At 37.6% G+C, this 17,500-nt stretch overlaps 1 protein-coding gene across 1 annotated transcript in view; it reads right to left on the bottom strand.

Moving 5' to 3' along the window:
• Positions 1-17,500, bottom strand: part of LOC122808813 (mucin-5AC-like) — a 49,144-nt gene that overhangs the window by 4,775 nt on the left and 26,869 nt on the right. Inside the window, exon 2 of the mRNA XM_044079873.1 lies at positions 15,436-15,587. Coding sequence (XP_043935808.1) covers positions 15,436-15,587 — 152 coding nt within the window. The remainder of the gene's footprint in view (positions 1-15,435; positions 15,588-17,500) is intronic.

Here is a 17,500-nt window from a genome sequence, read left to right as displayed (position 1 = left end):
TTGGAGGATTGGGTCTTGGTTTTATTTGGGATTGCATAATCCATGCATTCCTGAAGGTGTTCATAGAATGCATTTATAAAAGATTCTAAGGTCTGGTCCGTATTTTCCACAGGCCTGGGGGCTTTGAAGGATTCCACCTCAGTTTTGAGGAGTGTGAAATTTGCTTTAGAGAAGTTTTTCACTGTGGTTTTCTGGGCAGGGGGTGGGGTCGGGATGTGAATATCCAGTGAAATTAGTTTATGGTCTGATCTTACCAGTGAGGGATACACTTCTGGTCTTTTTGCATAAAGCCCCCATGTTGGTGATGATCAGGTCCAGTATGTTTTCCCCTCTTGTGGGAGTGGTAACAAGTTGTTCCATAGCATTTGAGTTTATAAATTCTAGGAACCCTTGGGCTAGGGTGTTGGAGCTAGAGTAATGCTCCCAGTCTATGTTTGGGTAGTCGAAGTCGCCCAGTATAATGGTGTTTGGAGAGACCTTCATATTTTTCAGTGTTCTTAGGATGGCCGAGTGGGGTTCCTGGGTTTGGGAGGGTGCTCTGTAGCAGGCTATAAACTGGAAGGCAGTTTTACCCACTGTTAGTTGCACATGAATAGTCTCTGATGCTTCGTGCTGTGCCACCAACCTGGAGGTGTGCGTATCTTTGACGAATATTGATACTCCCCCTTCTTTTGTGGTTCGGTCCAAGTTTTGGGGCCGAAAAGCATGGTCTGAGGTATAATCTGGTAGTGCTGGGGTGTTCTCGGGAGCTTTGATACAGGTTTCTGTTACTGCACAGATATTGATGTTCTCCATGCTAAGGAGAGTTTTGAGTGCGTGCATCTTGAGGTTTAGACTTCTGGCATTGAGTAGCATTACTCTTAGTTTCTTATCCCTTGTGATACCTATGGAGGTGGGTTTGTCTTTTGAGCCTTGCCTAAAAAAGGCACTATGGGGGTGGCAAGAGCCTTTGCCAATATCCAAAAGCCCAGGGGTGACAAGTGCAAGCTGTCCCTAGTGAAGCATTGTGGCTTGTCAAGCATGTCATCCCAGGCTGACAGGCACCTGGAGTTAGAATATATAGTTGGGGTGGTGGGGGGGGTGAAGGGGCAAAGCCCCACACCTAATTTGCTTTTGTATTGTCTACTTTAGTATTTTATTGTTTACTAAAACCAACGTAGTGGAGGGCTGTGCCCTCCACCCCCCTTACTATATATATTCTAACTCCAGGATCGCACTACTGTGGGGAAAAGGACATGTACCTTTTATTTGCCTTTTTCTAATTGTCAGGCAAATGAACTGTCAGGCAAATGAACTGCTGGGCAAATGAACTGTCAGGCACTTGGGCTGCCTGAAATTTCTATCGGGCAAATGAACTTTAGGTCAAATGAAGGTGATCTATATATATATATATATATATATATATATATATATATATATATATATATACATACACACACACATATATATATATATATATATATATATATATATATATATATATATATACATATATATGTGTATGCACACACACACACACACACACACACACACACACACACACACACATATACATATATATATATATATATATATATATATATATATATATATATATACATATATATATATATATATATATATATATATATATATATATATATATATATATAATTGGTTAATGTGTGTGGGACTTAATTGATTGGTCTGGTTGCTGCATCAGTTTAGTTTTCCAATAACTGCATACCTCTGCACAGCCTGACTCTATTGTGCCAAGTTTTTGAATGTATCACCCAGTACACCTGTCAAGAGAACTGAGCCTCCTGATATTACTGCTCAATGCCAGGAGTCTAAAATAATAAAAAAGAAGATACCCTCCCTCCAAGCCCTCCTCTCAATCGAGAATATAGACATCTGTGCAGTTACCCAGACGAAGTTTAAAGTGGCAAAGAGTACCCAGGCAGGGAAAGGTTTCAGTGTCTTGCACACTTTTGTAGACTCTTGTACACATTTTGGACCAGTAACTGCACAGGCTAGAGATAAAGATGGGGGTGTCACAATATACATCAATAACAAGTGTACCTCTGCGGTGGTCAAACACGTGGTGCTCACTCATGTACAGATCACCACAGACAAAATTCTGTACCATGTCCTAGCCAGCTATGGGTCACCCTCCATGTCCCATGAACCCCACAATACATACTGGGACCTACTGGAGACAAGTACCATATAAACATAACACATTACTTATGGGAGACTTTAGTTACCCTTCTATAGGCTGGGAATCCTACACAGCTGCAAATCAACAGCCACAGAGATTCCTGGACTTCATAAATACGAACACCTTTGACTAAATATTGAATGGGCCCAGTAGAGGGTCCATAATACTGGAGTTATAAATATGGAAGAATGTTACACCACCTCCACACACCCCATGTTTTGCCCCCCCCCCCCTGGTAAGTTTGGACTATAAAGATGTCTTCTTTGAATTCAAAATCAACTCTGTAAGCCCAGTAAAACCGATAAAAAATAGTAACTATTCCAAGACAAACTACCTTTTATTAATCAATGGTTTGTCAAAATTCAATGCCACACCAATCCCTGAGAACACAGCAGCCTTCACTGAATTGTTCTTAGAAACTCTATACAACCATGTCAATGGCTGGTATCTACCAGTAGTAAGCCCAGAACTAGTACCAGAAACAAACCACCCAGGTAGTATCCCAAATTAAACAGGATATCTAAGAAAAGAAAAAAATGTGTGTCAAAAATCAGGAAAGGACCAACTTTACTAGAAGTAGTGAATATAGTAACAGGGATAAAACAACTGGAACTGGGATCTTTAGAAAAGAGACGGAGTAAACTACATAGAAAAAAATGGGAATTGTGAAAACAATATATACAGAGAAGGAGTGAGGTTTAAGAGGCAAGATTTGAATGAGCCATATAATGCTTTGCTGACAATGACTGGATAGATTATAAGTGATGTATAATATTTGTAACTACAGTTGTTTCACTGGTGTCTGTTGAATGTTTTCAACTAAAGAGATGTCAATGTTTGTTTTTCGTTTATAGAAATGTAAGATTGCCTATGCCATATGTGATGAAGATATTTACTGGGAAAAAATCTCTCATTAAACTAAATAGGCAAATAAGAGGGCTTATTAGGTCAAACAAAAACAACTTTGAGGTTAAGATATCCTCCCAGGTGAAAGATAATTGCAAGACCTACTTCAGCTATGTCAGAATTCTCAACAGCAGCACATCGCAATGTGCTGAACTGGTGGTTATGGCAGCACATTCACAAAGCCTTGTGATATAGTGAACCTGTTAGTGGACAAATTCAATTCCAACTTTACCCCCCCCCCATCTCACTCCTTACCATCCCTCAAGAAATGCCCTCAAACAGAACCCTTCCGACTATAACTATGGTGCATGTAAACTTTAGAGAGCAACACTCACTAAAGTGAAGAATACAGTCTGAATGGGCACTGATAACATCCTAGAATTTCTACCTAACAGTCTAAAATACAACTTACCAGGACCCCTCAAGTTACTATTTAACTAAAGTCTTAAAACAGGCTTTGTGCTGCGAGAATGGAGGACTGCAATCTTCTTCTTTATAAGGGAGGAACTTTCAACATATCACGGTAACCATGAGGGTACCAATACGCCGACGATTCCACTTTGATTTGCTGCACCACTAACCTAGCAGAGCTCCAATCTCTGACTCAAAATGCCTTCTCTACCACTGAAAACTGGATGATCCTAAATCACCTCTCTCTTAACGCCAATAAAACCAAGATCCTTCTATTCTCCCCCTCTAAATCATCCCCTCTTGATGTAAACTCTCTTCATATTACCAGCCTTAACAACTCCCCAATAGAGATCGTACCCTCTGCCAAACTTCTCGGTGTCACTATTGACAATCAGCTAAAATTTAACTCCCATATCCAGCTAATCATCAGAAAAACTCACATAAAACTTGGCCTACTTTACAGAAACAACCACTTCCTCTCTCCTTCCTCCAGACTAACTCTCGCCTCTACCTATCTCCTTCCCTCTGTCATGTATGGCTCTCCCCTGCCCACTAACTTATCTTCCACACTTACCTCCAAACTGGAAATATGCTACAACAAAATTTCCAGATTTGCCACCAGTGCCAAATCCTTCTCTCACCATTGCAATTATCTTCACTCCTTAAACTGGCTTGAACTACCCAACCTACTAGATTTTCACCAATTAACCACAGTCCACAAATTATTATTCCAACCCACAAACTGCCCCACACTATCCAACATACTGCAACCATATTCCCCCCTCAGACCTCTTATATCTTCTCACCAAAACCTGATCACCATTCATAAACCCAAGCGCCCAGCTGGCCAGCTTCTCTTATCCTTTACCCTAGCAAAAAAATTGAATGCTCTGCCCTCCTTTCTAAGAACCTGCTACAACCACAATAACTTCAAATCTCAACTTCATTCCTACCTCTACCTAACCAGGAAATGCAACTGCACTCTTCCACCCTTACCTCTCAAACTCTCCTCCCCCTTCACTCCTGGCTAACCTCTCACCTTCCTAACCTCACTCTCAATTACTAATTTGTACTCATAACTAAATATTACTTCTAGCTATTATACTGTATTCTCATTTATCTCTTGAACTAAATTGTAATTGTAATTGTATTGATTGTTTATTTCTTGGAGAATGAACCATAATGTATGTATTTTTTACTATCTTTGAAAAATGTGTATCTAAATAAACTTTCTTCTATGGAGCTTTTCTCCCCGGGCCTTCACTGAAAATGGGCCCCCTAGCCCAGTGGACCTCCCTGGTAATCAAACTGAATAAATAAATAAATAAATAAATAAATAAATATAACTACTGACCCATTATTCTGACTAATCCTATTTGCAAAGCCATGGAAAGAATTATCACGAACATTTTCAACGAGGAATTAAGAGACCTCCAGACACTGAATCCATCCCAGTTTGGCTTTGTCAAAGGAAAGTCATGCATAATAAACCTGGTTGATTTTTTTGGTGATGCATAATAGAGTATGACAATAGATAAGGGGAACGTAGTGCATACTGCCTACCTAGATCTGGCTAAAGCATTTGATAGAATATCCTGCTCAGGCATTGTCAATAAACTTATGGAATTAGACATAAACACCTTTATAACATGCTGGATAGCCAGCTGGCTGATGGATAGGACCCAATAAGTTAGGCTTGGTGACCCTACAAATAGGCTAGTGATCACTGGTGTCCCTCAGGGCCTTGGCTGGATCCATTGTCCTTTGGCTTCTACTTCTCAGAGACCAATGCCAACAACAAAGCCCTCTGGCTAACCACTTTCTGAGATGAAAGCAGTCATTAAATCCCTCCCAAGATGAGAACTCCCTTCAGGAAGGTCTAACACAGACAGACACGCAGTGCCAAAGCCATGGCTAAATCAAAAAATGCACTATAGTACCTTCTGAAAAATTGGTCACCATGGTTAACTACATCATCAATAAGACACCCCATGAAGATGATTCATTAGTTAGGGATCTGGGAACTCATGTAGATGGTAACAAATCCTTCAACCGACATACGTCCAAGGTAGTAAGAATATTCTTCTATGTTCCTCAACTTATAAGTAAGTGCATGGCATCTAGGTCCATAGATGTTATCATACTACTGTACTTAGCCCTCATTAGACCTATCATAGAGTATAATGCCCCCCCTTTGGTACGTTCCTGACCAGACATGTACAGCAACTGGAATATCCACAAAGGTTCCTCACAAAAACAATACAAGGAGAAAACACAGTGCCCTATGCTGATATCTTCAAAGCCTGTCTCTCTACTCAGTATTATACAAACTTCTAACATGTGATCTTTGCCCGGTGTACAAGGCATCCCTGGGCATTGTTTTGATGAACCTTTTACACATCCACAAAACAAACAGCATTGAAACTATGAAATCAAAAGACCTAAATGTTGCTTGTGAAATAAATAGGACATATCGGAGAGACAGAAATGCTTCACACAGAAGTTGCATTCTATGGAGCAGACTCACCATCCATGCAAAGCAGACTTCCACCCTAACTCTATTTAAGCAAAATTTAGACCAGTGGATGGGTAATTAGAAATTCACCCTTGTCTGGCGTCTATGTCACTGGTGCATAGAAGCAGTTAGTAAATCCCTTCCTATATAAATCAAATTTGTGGGCCACATTTCGGCTATACAGCAAGGCTTACAGTATAAGGTCCTAGTGGTTGCTAGCTTAGTGTACACATATGAATCGATGAGTAAGTTACCTACAGAGCCTTGCTATATCAGGATCAAAGTGACTGATCACTGGAGAGCCTGCAAATTCTCCCTGAGGAACCAACTTAAGATTAGTGTTACTGTTTTGATCCTGGTGAGTGGAAGAGTAGAGGGATGTTGATTCTAAGTTGAATGAATCTTAAGTGAGATCAGCATTAGTTGGAGGACAGTTTATAGCTAATATACAATTCCCAACTGTTACATATTCTTTGCCAGTGGTTATTTTCTTTAGTAAAACCTCCAGTATATGACTACTGTTCTAATCTTCATTGAATCATGGCTTGGTCATACCTCTTCTCTTATCCGTCTGATAGTTCTAGGAGGTTTGTAGTAGTACAGTAACTACCTTGTGTTTGGTGGCAGGTTTTTTTTTAAGGCCACTTTGATTTCTTTTGTGGGAGATGCAAATGCTTACTAAATTTGAACTGTTAGGGTTCGGCAACATTCATTGTCAGTAAACAGCAACAATGTACCCTACCAACATATTCAGAAGTAGTTAAAAGTACCTCATGAGCTTCTTAGGCTGCAGTTATCTTTCACTATATAAGAACTGCATTGGATAAACCGTTTTTTGTGACAGAATACATGCATTAGCAGGGGCTCGCGGGTACATTAGCATAAGGGCCTCACAGAAATGGATAACTGGTGCCAGAGCCATGGCCTGAAGTTAAACGCCAAAAAATGCATAGTCATACCCTTCGGGAAAAACAAGGTTACCCCTAGCTACCATATAGGTGGCAATCCACTGAGCACAGAAAAAGTCATCAGGGATCTGGGGACCCAAGTTGACAGTAGCCTTTCATTTGACACTCATGTTGCTAAAGTAGTTAGGAAAACCTTCTATATCGCCCACCTGATCATGAAGGGATTCACATCTAGATCAAGGGAGGTCATCGTCCCCCTGTACTCATCACTCATTAGACCTATGATTGAGTACAATATCCCGTTTGGAATGTATCTGACCAGACACCTGCTGCAGCTTGAAAGGCCCCAAAAGTTCCTCACCAAAAGGATAAAGGGTCTCAAAAATATGTCTTATGCTGCCCGACTGAAAGAACTCCAAGAGGTGACCTGTGCCTGACATATAAGGCCATGTCAAACCCAGATACGATGAATATGCGTCACCTCAAAAGAGCTAGATCACTCAGAACCACAAGGGTGGGAGACTTAAACCTTGACACGGTTATAAATAGAACGTGCTGGAGGGACAGATTCATCACCCAGAGACTCCCTATGCTGTGGAACAAAATCCCGGTACATGTGAGGCAGAGCACCTCGCTGGCCTTGTTCAAGAGGAATCTTGACCAATGGATGGGAGATCGCAGATATACCCCAGGGATTACTTCAGTGTCACTGCTTGACAGAGGCACAGAAAAATGATAGGCATAGTTTTTATTCAAACTAAAGGGGTGGCGAAAGCCACATAACTATGGGCTAGGCTTATAAATGCCCTTGGGCAGATAGCCTAGTATGAACCTATGAACCTATGAACCTATATGTCCTCTCCTACTGCCTTGCATACCTCTATTATGTATCACCAAAACTGCAACCCTGTTTTCAGAAGGACTCCTAGGTCTGCGAGAATCATAAAGTCCTTTCACAGTCTGATATATTGACACTGCACTGACCAGACTGAACAAGACGAGGGCTAGACAAGCTGTTTTACTGATGCTATGATTACGGATATTAAAAGGCCCTTAGGGTCATCCACTGTTTTAAACTTGAGAATAATCTTACAGTTGCCTATATAGGAGTGAACGACCTTATGCACTCCACTCTGGTAGAGATGCAGACAGACACTACTGAGTTCTTTTCCCATATATCCATGGAAAGAAAGGCACTAGTGCTGATCAATATTCTACTATTACAGATAATGATGCCTGAACTCAAAGAAAAGATAATTGATTTCAGCAGTTTGCTAGTTAACTTAGAGTCATTCCAGGGTATCCAGCTTATGTCTGCCTAGGACAAGATGTGTCACAATCCCCATCCCCCATACTTTGGTAGGGATTGGATGCATCTTTTGGCTCCTGGGTTTTGCATACTGGCTAAAGTTTATGCTTCCCCATAGTGCCTATTTCCATCCTGGAATACCCACTGAACAAATTCAAATCAGGGTAGCACTATTCAATGCTAGGAGCTTGAACAAAGAGGCTGTCTGTGCTTTAAGCCTTCCTTTACTTTAGAGGCATACATATGTGTAGTTACAGAAACTTATTTCCAGTGTAAAGACAGCACTTCCTCCTAGACAGGATCCAACGCCTACTATGCATTTAGTCCCATTTGGAACTATGGCGGTATATCCATATTTATTTTGGAACTCATTGTTTCACATCATATGTGATAAAAGGAGATACTGCCAGCACAGATAGTTGGAATGTTGTAAATAATTATAAGTAATTAGTGAATATTGAAATGATTTATATATAATGCTTGTGTTACAAATGAATTAGAACTGTATGTCATGGGTATATCATACTGCTCTGTACAGATGTTTGTGTTGAAATGTATTTTGTAAAGAGCTTGTGCTTAAAATGCATCCAGATTGTGCCCTACTGGAAGAAAAGTGAAATGCACATGCATTGTTGTAACTGTTTACATGTATATGCCAAAAGAGGAAACTGGAGGGCTAACTTCAGTCCAGAAACTTTAGAAAAATACCTGAAATTAAATTACTTTACAGGCTATGCAATAAAGAGGCTATCTCAAGTTTTCAATGCAGCTAGAGAAACAAAAGCTGTACTAAGAGTGAACTAGTTGCTACTTTTGAAGTATGAAAGATATATATATATATATATATATATATATATATATATATATATATATATATATATATATATATATATATATATATATCTCAAATCAATATAGTCCTGCGTTAATAACGTTATTAAACTTTGGTTTTAATTTTACAAGTCAAGTCAGTTTTATTGTTTTGTTGCATGGTCGCACACACCAAAGGACTATATAGATTTGTGAGCTTTTGTTTTTCATTTATTTGGTGTGTAGCATTTGCTCCCACGAGCATACTTTTTAGTTTTATTGTTTTATATATATGTATATATATATATATATATATATATATATATATATATATATATATATATGTGTAAAAACTGGATGTTAAAATAGTTCGGGAATTTTCATGGTATGTCCTATCTTTGGGCAGGTCGTGTCTCTCTGGACAAGAATGGCCTCCATACTGGCTATGGATCCCCAACATCCAGGAGAGTTACAAATAATCTGAGGTAATCATATTGGGGCCAATCTGGAGTTTTCTCCCAGTCCTTAAGTCCCATCCTATGTGCTGACATTATGATGAGGGGATGGGCAGGTGATGGCGTGAAGCCTCAGTGTGTACTTTACTCATGTCCCACAGCATGGCCATGCCTGTTCTATCTTTTTAAGCCATCATCACCTCATCATCTCCCTCAGCTTCAGCCTAATTGAGTGCCCTTTTAGACACCTAGAATGTCCCTTTCCTTGTAAGATAGACAAGCCCATCTTCTTTGCCAGTACAGTTAGATGTCCAAGATGCTAATCAAACTCTGGTTGTTCAGGTGATAATCAGGACTTTACTCTACTTTGTCTCTGGGCTGCCATAAAATGTTGCTTTTTTAATGAAAATGCTGTTTTAGTTGTAAATCTGGTACCCTTGAATAATTGCAAAAAATGAATTTGAAAGAAAGAATTAGAAGAACAAATCAAAGACATTTGCCTCTCAGTAAAGCAGAATCATACGGCCAAGAGTCCAGACTCTTTGTGGCTATCAGCCAGAAAGTTGACTGGAAGGGATTTTTGCCACTCTGTGAGAAGGGGACTATTGGAAATTACAAACTGTAACATTTACTGGAAGACAGTGTTAAGCAAAAGGAAGACAACTGTGTATCTGTTTTTGAAGATTACCTGAACTTTCCCTGTGATTACTTGAAAGCTTTAGTAGATCTGAAACCAGACATATGGCTTCTGTTCTGACAGGTGATAACCCAAACCCTTGCATCTTAAATATTTGCTCTCAAAACCTTAAAAGCCACAAAGTATATGTAATGTAGCAGAACAGCTCAATATATATATATATATATATATATATATATATATATATATATATATATATATATATATATATATATATACATGCATGCATTTATATCTGTCTATCTATGTTTCTTTCTCCAAAGGTCTACATCAGTGGATTGATGGACCAAATTGTCAAAACCAACATGGCCGAGACCACATGATCAACAATTAGTTCATTTATCAATTTTAACAACCCAAATAACACCAGCAACTGAAACAAAACAATGTTTTTGCAGGAGAGCAAGCCCCCTGGACTCCCATATGGGAGACTGCACCCCCCACACCATCCACTAATTATATAGATCAACTCCAAGAGTGCACTACATTGAGGAAAAGACCATTCCCCAATACCCAGTGTAACACAATCTCAGTCAAAATGGTCAGTAAACTGAATTGTCAATCATGCAATCTCTACCATGTCAGTTTTTACAATTTAGTCCATTGACCAACTGAAATAGACACCATCTGCATACCCCTTGAACTCATATCTACCAACTCTATGGTTACATAACACTGAAGAAGGGAAAAGCCTTTCCAAAAAGCAATGTGCATCATTCACATGCCAGTTATTGTTTTTTGAGATTTTATCTCTTGAGAACCCATAGGTTAGCTAGGAGTTATCTAAAACAATTTCTGTTTCATTTTAAATTTTAAATATATCATCTAAGAGGCTATCTGCAGTATTCTAAATACAATAATTCTTAGTTGGAACAAAAGCCCTGAATAACGTTGCATGATCGTGTTGTAGGGATTTGTTTTTGTGTAAATTAGTAGAATGACATTTAACTAGTATTAAGGAAGATTTTTCTTTGTAGAAGATGAGACTAGATTAAGACAGAACAGGAATGAGACTTTTTTTCTGGAAATTGGCACATTGACAACTACCAGTTGTGACCTTAAGAAACAAAAAGATAATATATATTGCCTCTGTTGATTATTGTGTTAAAGAGGTGGACACTTGGAAACAGTTTTTCTTACTGTTACTGGTTTAATGGTCTATTCTAGCTGATCCAAGGAAGTGTAATGCTATATTTTTTTATCTGTTAATGTTCAGAATGTAACTTACTGGCTGTATTCTTATAAGGGTACATACATCATTGACTGTAGATAAGACTTCTACCACTGCCATTGATAATGTGAACTCATAATTACAAAAAGGTTTGTTTGTCATTACTCTGAATACTCTCATTTATAAAATGTAAACATTGTTCTACCATACACATTGCAAAATAGCAGTATTATGGTAATAATTGTATTCTTATGATGATATGAATCGTTTAATGCTTTTGTTTGATAATGTCATAAATATGTTGCTTATGATTTTATTTTAATTTTTCTGTATAACTATTTGCAAATTGCTTCTGCCAGATGGTTTGAAGCTTGACTGGAAAGGGTTCAATGGACCAGCTTACTACCTGATTAACAGATGTTACTTAAATAAATAAATGGGGAGTTTTTCCCACTGTTTCCTAGAACAATGTTCTTGTGAAATAAGTAGGTATTTGGCCTTCAATGAGTACATTATTTGAACAGAATTTTTGACTTTTTGGTTGGTTGTAGGAATATTATAACTCTGTTTCCTTTTTCTATCAACTATATCTATTTGGTTTATCTTGTGCTTTCTATTTCCAGACAGATTTATTATCTTAGACTTTAAAAAAAATGTTCCTTAATCCCTTTTGAGAAGTAAAATTTCACCTTTGGCATCTGTTTTGTATGCCAGCAACTCAGGCTAATTGGATCTCGGTTTAATTTCTCATTCCAAGAAGGATATGTGTGAAATTCAATGGCCTCTTATTTTAAACTGCAGTGTGAGTTTTCAAATAATAATCTCTTCTATGCAAGTAGAACTCACAGAATTTTGGTCTTCCTAGCATCAGAAGCAGGTGTACTATCTGATGAAGTACTAATTTTGTTGATTTTGAAATTGTTTTAAATTGTTTTACCTCGCTAGTGTGAGGTTTACCATCTCAACTTTTTAAAACAAAATATATGTCCACAGAACAAATAGCTTAACTTTTTCCATGCTCTACAATGGTATATCTGCAGGTGTCCAAGGTGAATTTCCTCAAGCATCAGTCACCTGAAGCTAAAGGCACTGAGTAGCACAGCTATGATCAGCATTTTTCATAGGAAATCACTGCTGGCACAATTGTAAGTGTGTAAAGGCAGTGATTCCCATCTTTTGGGAGATTTGTCCCTACTTCAAGTTGGCATGATCATGGAGTTGGAATGCATAGCTTCATGAGTTGCAGAGTATTTTTATTTACCTGTAAAAACACTTCTTTACTTTTTTTTACCTTTCCGTGTCTCAGGCATTAGTTTCCAGTGTTTTTCATGTGCAAGGTTTTACAATTTGATGATTCAGTATGGACCCCCATGTAATGTATAAAGTCTTAAATCTAAAACTGTGTGCAAGTCTTCTTTACAGCTGTCACACTTGCAAAAAATCTCTTGCCTTTAAATTCCTGTTCTTCATTTTATAGTTATCAGTCCTTTCTCTCAAGTGCCCTAGTAGTCAAAAAGCATTTTCATTCTCTGGCCTCAGGTTATGGAACAGCATGCCTCATTCCTTTAGCTATGATCCATCTTTTCTCTTTTTTGTCATTGCTGTAAGGACTCTTTAAAAGTAAATTCAAAGTCCAAGCACTAGAAGACTATCACTTGAAATCCAGTTTCCCAATGGCTAGAGAACTAGTTTTATATGATGTATACGTATTTCAGTGTGTGAGCTATTTCAGATAAGTATTTATCAGGATAACAATACAGCTGCACCCTTCTAGATCTGTTTTATACTTGGTTTTACAATTTTCCTGCCTGCTATGTTTTGATTACATCCACATTCTGTGGAATTCTACTGAGAAGTTTTCACTTGTTAGTTCATTGTATTGTGCACTTCTATGTTTTGTATTGTATTTCAGAGCATGGCTTGTGAGTGGCCCTTGTTTTCTGTGTTTTGTTCAGTATTTCAGGGCATGGCTTGTGAGTGATCCTTGTGACTCTCCCCTTAAGCCAATTTAACAACTGTGACATTGATCACTATACTTACAGACTAGTAGTGCTCTGAGTACTGTGGCACTTTAAAAACATGCTTATCAGTAAATGTTGTGCCACTTGAAAGTATATTTGTGACAATAGACTCTCCCATACTTTTCAAAAGACTCTGCTCATGAATCTGCAAACTTTAATTTTGTAATACACATATTAAACCTTTTGGAACTAAACGGTTTCCAAACAAATTATGTGTGTTCTGATGTTGTCAATATAAGACAGTCATACTTTAACTAAAATTGATTTTATTAAGTTACAGTTACAATCATGTGGGGTCTATATCATATCCTTGAAAAGTCAGTTCAGTGAATGGCATTTACATCAAAAATGCTGTTCATTGAAGTCACTCTTGTGGGAGGCTGTGCCCACCACACCCCCACTAATTATATATACCAACTCTGAGATTGCAGTACAGTGAGGAAAGGGCAAATTTTCCGATCTACACTGTACTGCAATCTCACTATGAATAGTTCACTGAATGGCATTCCGATGTAAAATGCCATTTGCTGAACTGACTTTTCAAAGATATAATATAGACCCATCATGTCTATGTAGTTTGTTCAATGTTGCAGTACCTCTCACAATGTTTTTCTTTTCTCTCTCTAGGAGAAAACAAGTACTTTATTAATTCGGAGATGAAAATATGTTTTTGTGTTCTCGTGTTTTGGGGGTGCTTCTGTGACTCTCCATGACCAGAAAAGCTAACTCTCAATAACACCACAATAACAAAAATGTAAACAATGAAACCTACATATTGCACCACCCTACTGTGACAGCTTTAGTCCTAACCTACAGATCTACCGGCACATAATGTTACTTAATCAGTGACTGTAATTAGCGATACCTAGAAAAACAAGAGATGAAGGAAATGTGGTCTTGCTACTTATCTGACAGTTGCTTAATTGATAAAGACATAGAGGTTTGCAAAACTTTTTGTAGAGTAATATTAATGAGGAAAAAAATGATTTCAAGTACATATAAACTAATCGTATCGATTAGATATCAAAATGATATCCTTTTCTGAAATTATTGGTCTAAGGTAAACCCTTCAGTTTCTATTAATCAAATAAAACATCCATAAAATGAATGTCTAAGTTAATTCCTTTAAAAAAAAATCAATAAACAGCTTATGATTTGTAATAATGCATACTTCACCCCTACAGTTCTACATAAATTTAATCATTCATTTTCCCCTTTTTGTCCTTATTGTGAATCTCAAAGAAAAAAAACAAGAAATATAATGTATATCCTTGTCTATGATGTAATTTGTTGTGCTAGCACTCTTCTGAATGTTCTAAAATGTTTTTTGTCTTTAAAAACATACATGGAAGAGATAGTAAATTGACCCAAATCTTGCAGTCCTGGCTTCAGTATATTAGTTACATTTGAATTTAGCTCTGCATTGTAATCCAAAGTGGAGCGGCATGTATATCTAAGCTCTTTGTCACTGCCTGACTGCTTTGTCTTGCTACTCATCTTTTTATATCTCACACGTCATTTGCCTTCCTTCTATACTTCATTTTATGTGTTGAAAATAATTTAATTTTGTGTGATTAATGCATTTCTGAAGTCATTTTCTTATTGAATCCAGACAGACATGACCATTGGACTAACCCCAACCTGTTTTCCAGCCCATTGATGAAATGTTCAAGCTGGATAAAATCATAACTTTGGAATCTGATTTCAGAAATCATTTAGAACAAGATTAACACTATGTCAGTGAAGTGCTTACTCTTATAAATAACATGACATATGACAAATTTGTTTATACAAAGTCCAGTAACAATCCCATGCTGAAAAAGTGCATATTAGTTGCACCGCATTTATTTCATTGTCAGATTATTAGAGTAACATAGCTGCATTGCTGTTATGCATGTCCGTGTTTCATTAACTGCAGGATAGAAAAGACATCAAAATTCATTAGTAAACCAAAGGACAAAAAGCTTGTTACATTACATATTTGAATTACAAAAAAACAATCAGTCAAATGTACATCTTAAATAATACTCACTGTAGTTGCTAAATGAGTTGTAGGGTGAGTTGTAGAACGAGTTGTCAGTCGAGATGTAGTCCGAGTGGTTGGATGAGTTGTAGTCAGGAAACTTGGTTCACATTGGTTATTCTTGCATACTTTACCAGGTGGGCAACCATGAGTGGTACACCCTGTGTATAAAAATTCACACCTTGAATTGTTCACATACAAAATGTTGAAATAAATACTTTGGAATTATACATGCAGACTCAATGAGTGCAGGATATTATTGAGTTGATATATTTACTTTTCCTCCTAAATATTCTTTTTCGACTATTGCTTACACATTCTGATTAGATTATGTTTTTTTTTCTCTTTTTGCATGTAAAACACATTTACATTTCTTTCTGACAACTGTTTTACATGTGCAAGTTGCAGAACAAATTTTCTTTTCATATTTAATATGTAGAACATACTCTGTTTAATATAATCATATTGCATTATTTATAGAAACACACAGAGTAAGTATAACCTAGGAGATATTTTAACAAGAGCAATATTTTAAATTATGTTATTAACAAATAGTATCCACTTGATAAGGACCAAAATGAAAAAGATTTCAAAATGTGGTTTCACTGGTATATCAGAAGAAGGGAGTTCTGAAAATTATACCTATAACCTGTTTTCCTTCTAGTATGTGACTAATGGAATCACATGATTACAACATTATCCTGCTTGTGACCACATGGTTTTGGGTAGTTTCACTGAATGTTTTGAATGTTTTGTGTGTGCGAGAACATTTTACTTATTTTTATTTTTTTGTCTTTTGTGTCTTTTGATTACTGGGAAAGTCCAAGAGGTAACTGAGGAGAAAAGTCCACAAATGAAAACACAGTACTATGAGCAACATTGCACAGAACAAAACAATACATTGTTGATTGTTTCAGTTTGCAAAAACACAGTGAGAATATAACAGTTCATCCAGATAAACATCACAAAGAAATATAACAAATTCTAAAGCAAATATCTAGGCTTTGTGATATGCATGCAGATAAAAGAAAAGTGTAGCTTAATAAAGGGGGAAAGAGCAATGGATTGCTGAGTATATTACTATGAATCAGAGGGTGGAAAAATAGTGACAACATGGTTGAAATTATGGAAAGAGAAAGCATAGGGTTTGTAGAATGGAGAAGTGATATAATAATTCTTCTTCTTCTTTCAGCTTTTCCCGGTTAGGGGTCACCACAGTGGATCATCTGTCCACTCATGATTGGCAGTGGAATTTCTACGGTGTTGAGTTGCCAGCTTGGTGCCCAACCTTCCACAGAAGGCACACACATGCACACACTCACACCTCAGGCCAATTTAGAGTGTCCAATCCACCTACTGCATGTCTTTGGGATGTGGGAGGAAACCGGAGCACACGGAGGAAACCCACACGACCACAGGGAGGGCATGCAGACTCCGCACAGAAGGCACCCTGGCTGAGAATCGAACCGGAGAACCTCTTGCTGTGAGGTGGCAACGCTAACCACTACAGAAGTGATATAATAATTAATGTGTGAAAACAGATCATTGTTAAGTAGTGGAATTTGCTATGCTTGTGTTGAGAATGTGAAAAAATTGGGGAAAATATGTATATGGGAAGAAGCTGGACAGTAAAAGTGAAAGTTGTAGGTATTGCCCAGCAGTTATGGTCTATGTGCAGCAAGATATAATAATGGATTAAAATGATTATTGTATAATGTATTCATCCAGGATTAGAGCAGGAGCAGATCTAGGAGTCAATTAAGTATTCACTTAGTCCAGTTTTGAATAAAAGGAAGTTATCTGCTAATCTTAGTGGGTGACAGACTGAGTTCCAAAATTTGGCTAGGGAGCTGGTGTATAGAGAATTACCTGCTGAGTGTTATGATTTATGAATAGCAAGAAGTGATTAATGTTTTGACTGCAGAGATCTGTTAGTGTGTATGTGTGCGGGATGTTGCTCAAGACTGGGCATACTGGGGTTTATGAATGATGTGATGGGTTGTGAGAAGTGCGGAACAAGTAAAATGGTGAGGAAGTTCTAACCAGAACTTTTAGGAGAATACATTAGCAAGTT

Source organism: Protopterus annectens, chromosome 8.part0 (genome assembly GCF_019279795.1).
Source record: "Protopterus annectens isolate FY-2018-M chromosome 8.part0, PAN1.0, whole genome shotgun sequence".
NCBI classification, from domain to species: Eukaryota; Metazoa; Chordata; order Ceratodontiformes; family Protopteridae; genus Protopterus; species Protopterus annectens.
Note: the sequence above shows the minus strand (reverse complement) of the source record. Positions and strands in the feature narration are given on the sequence as shown.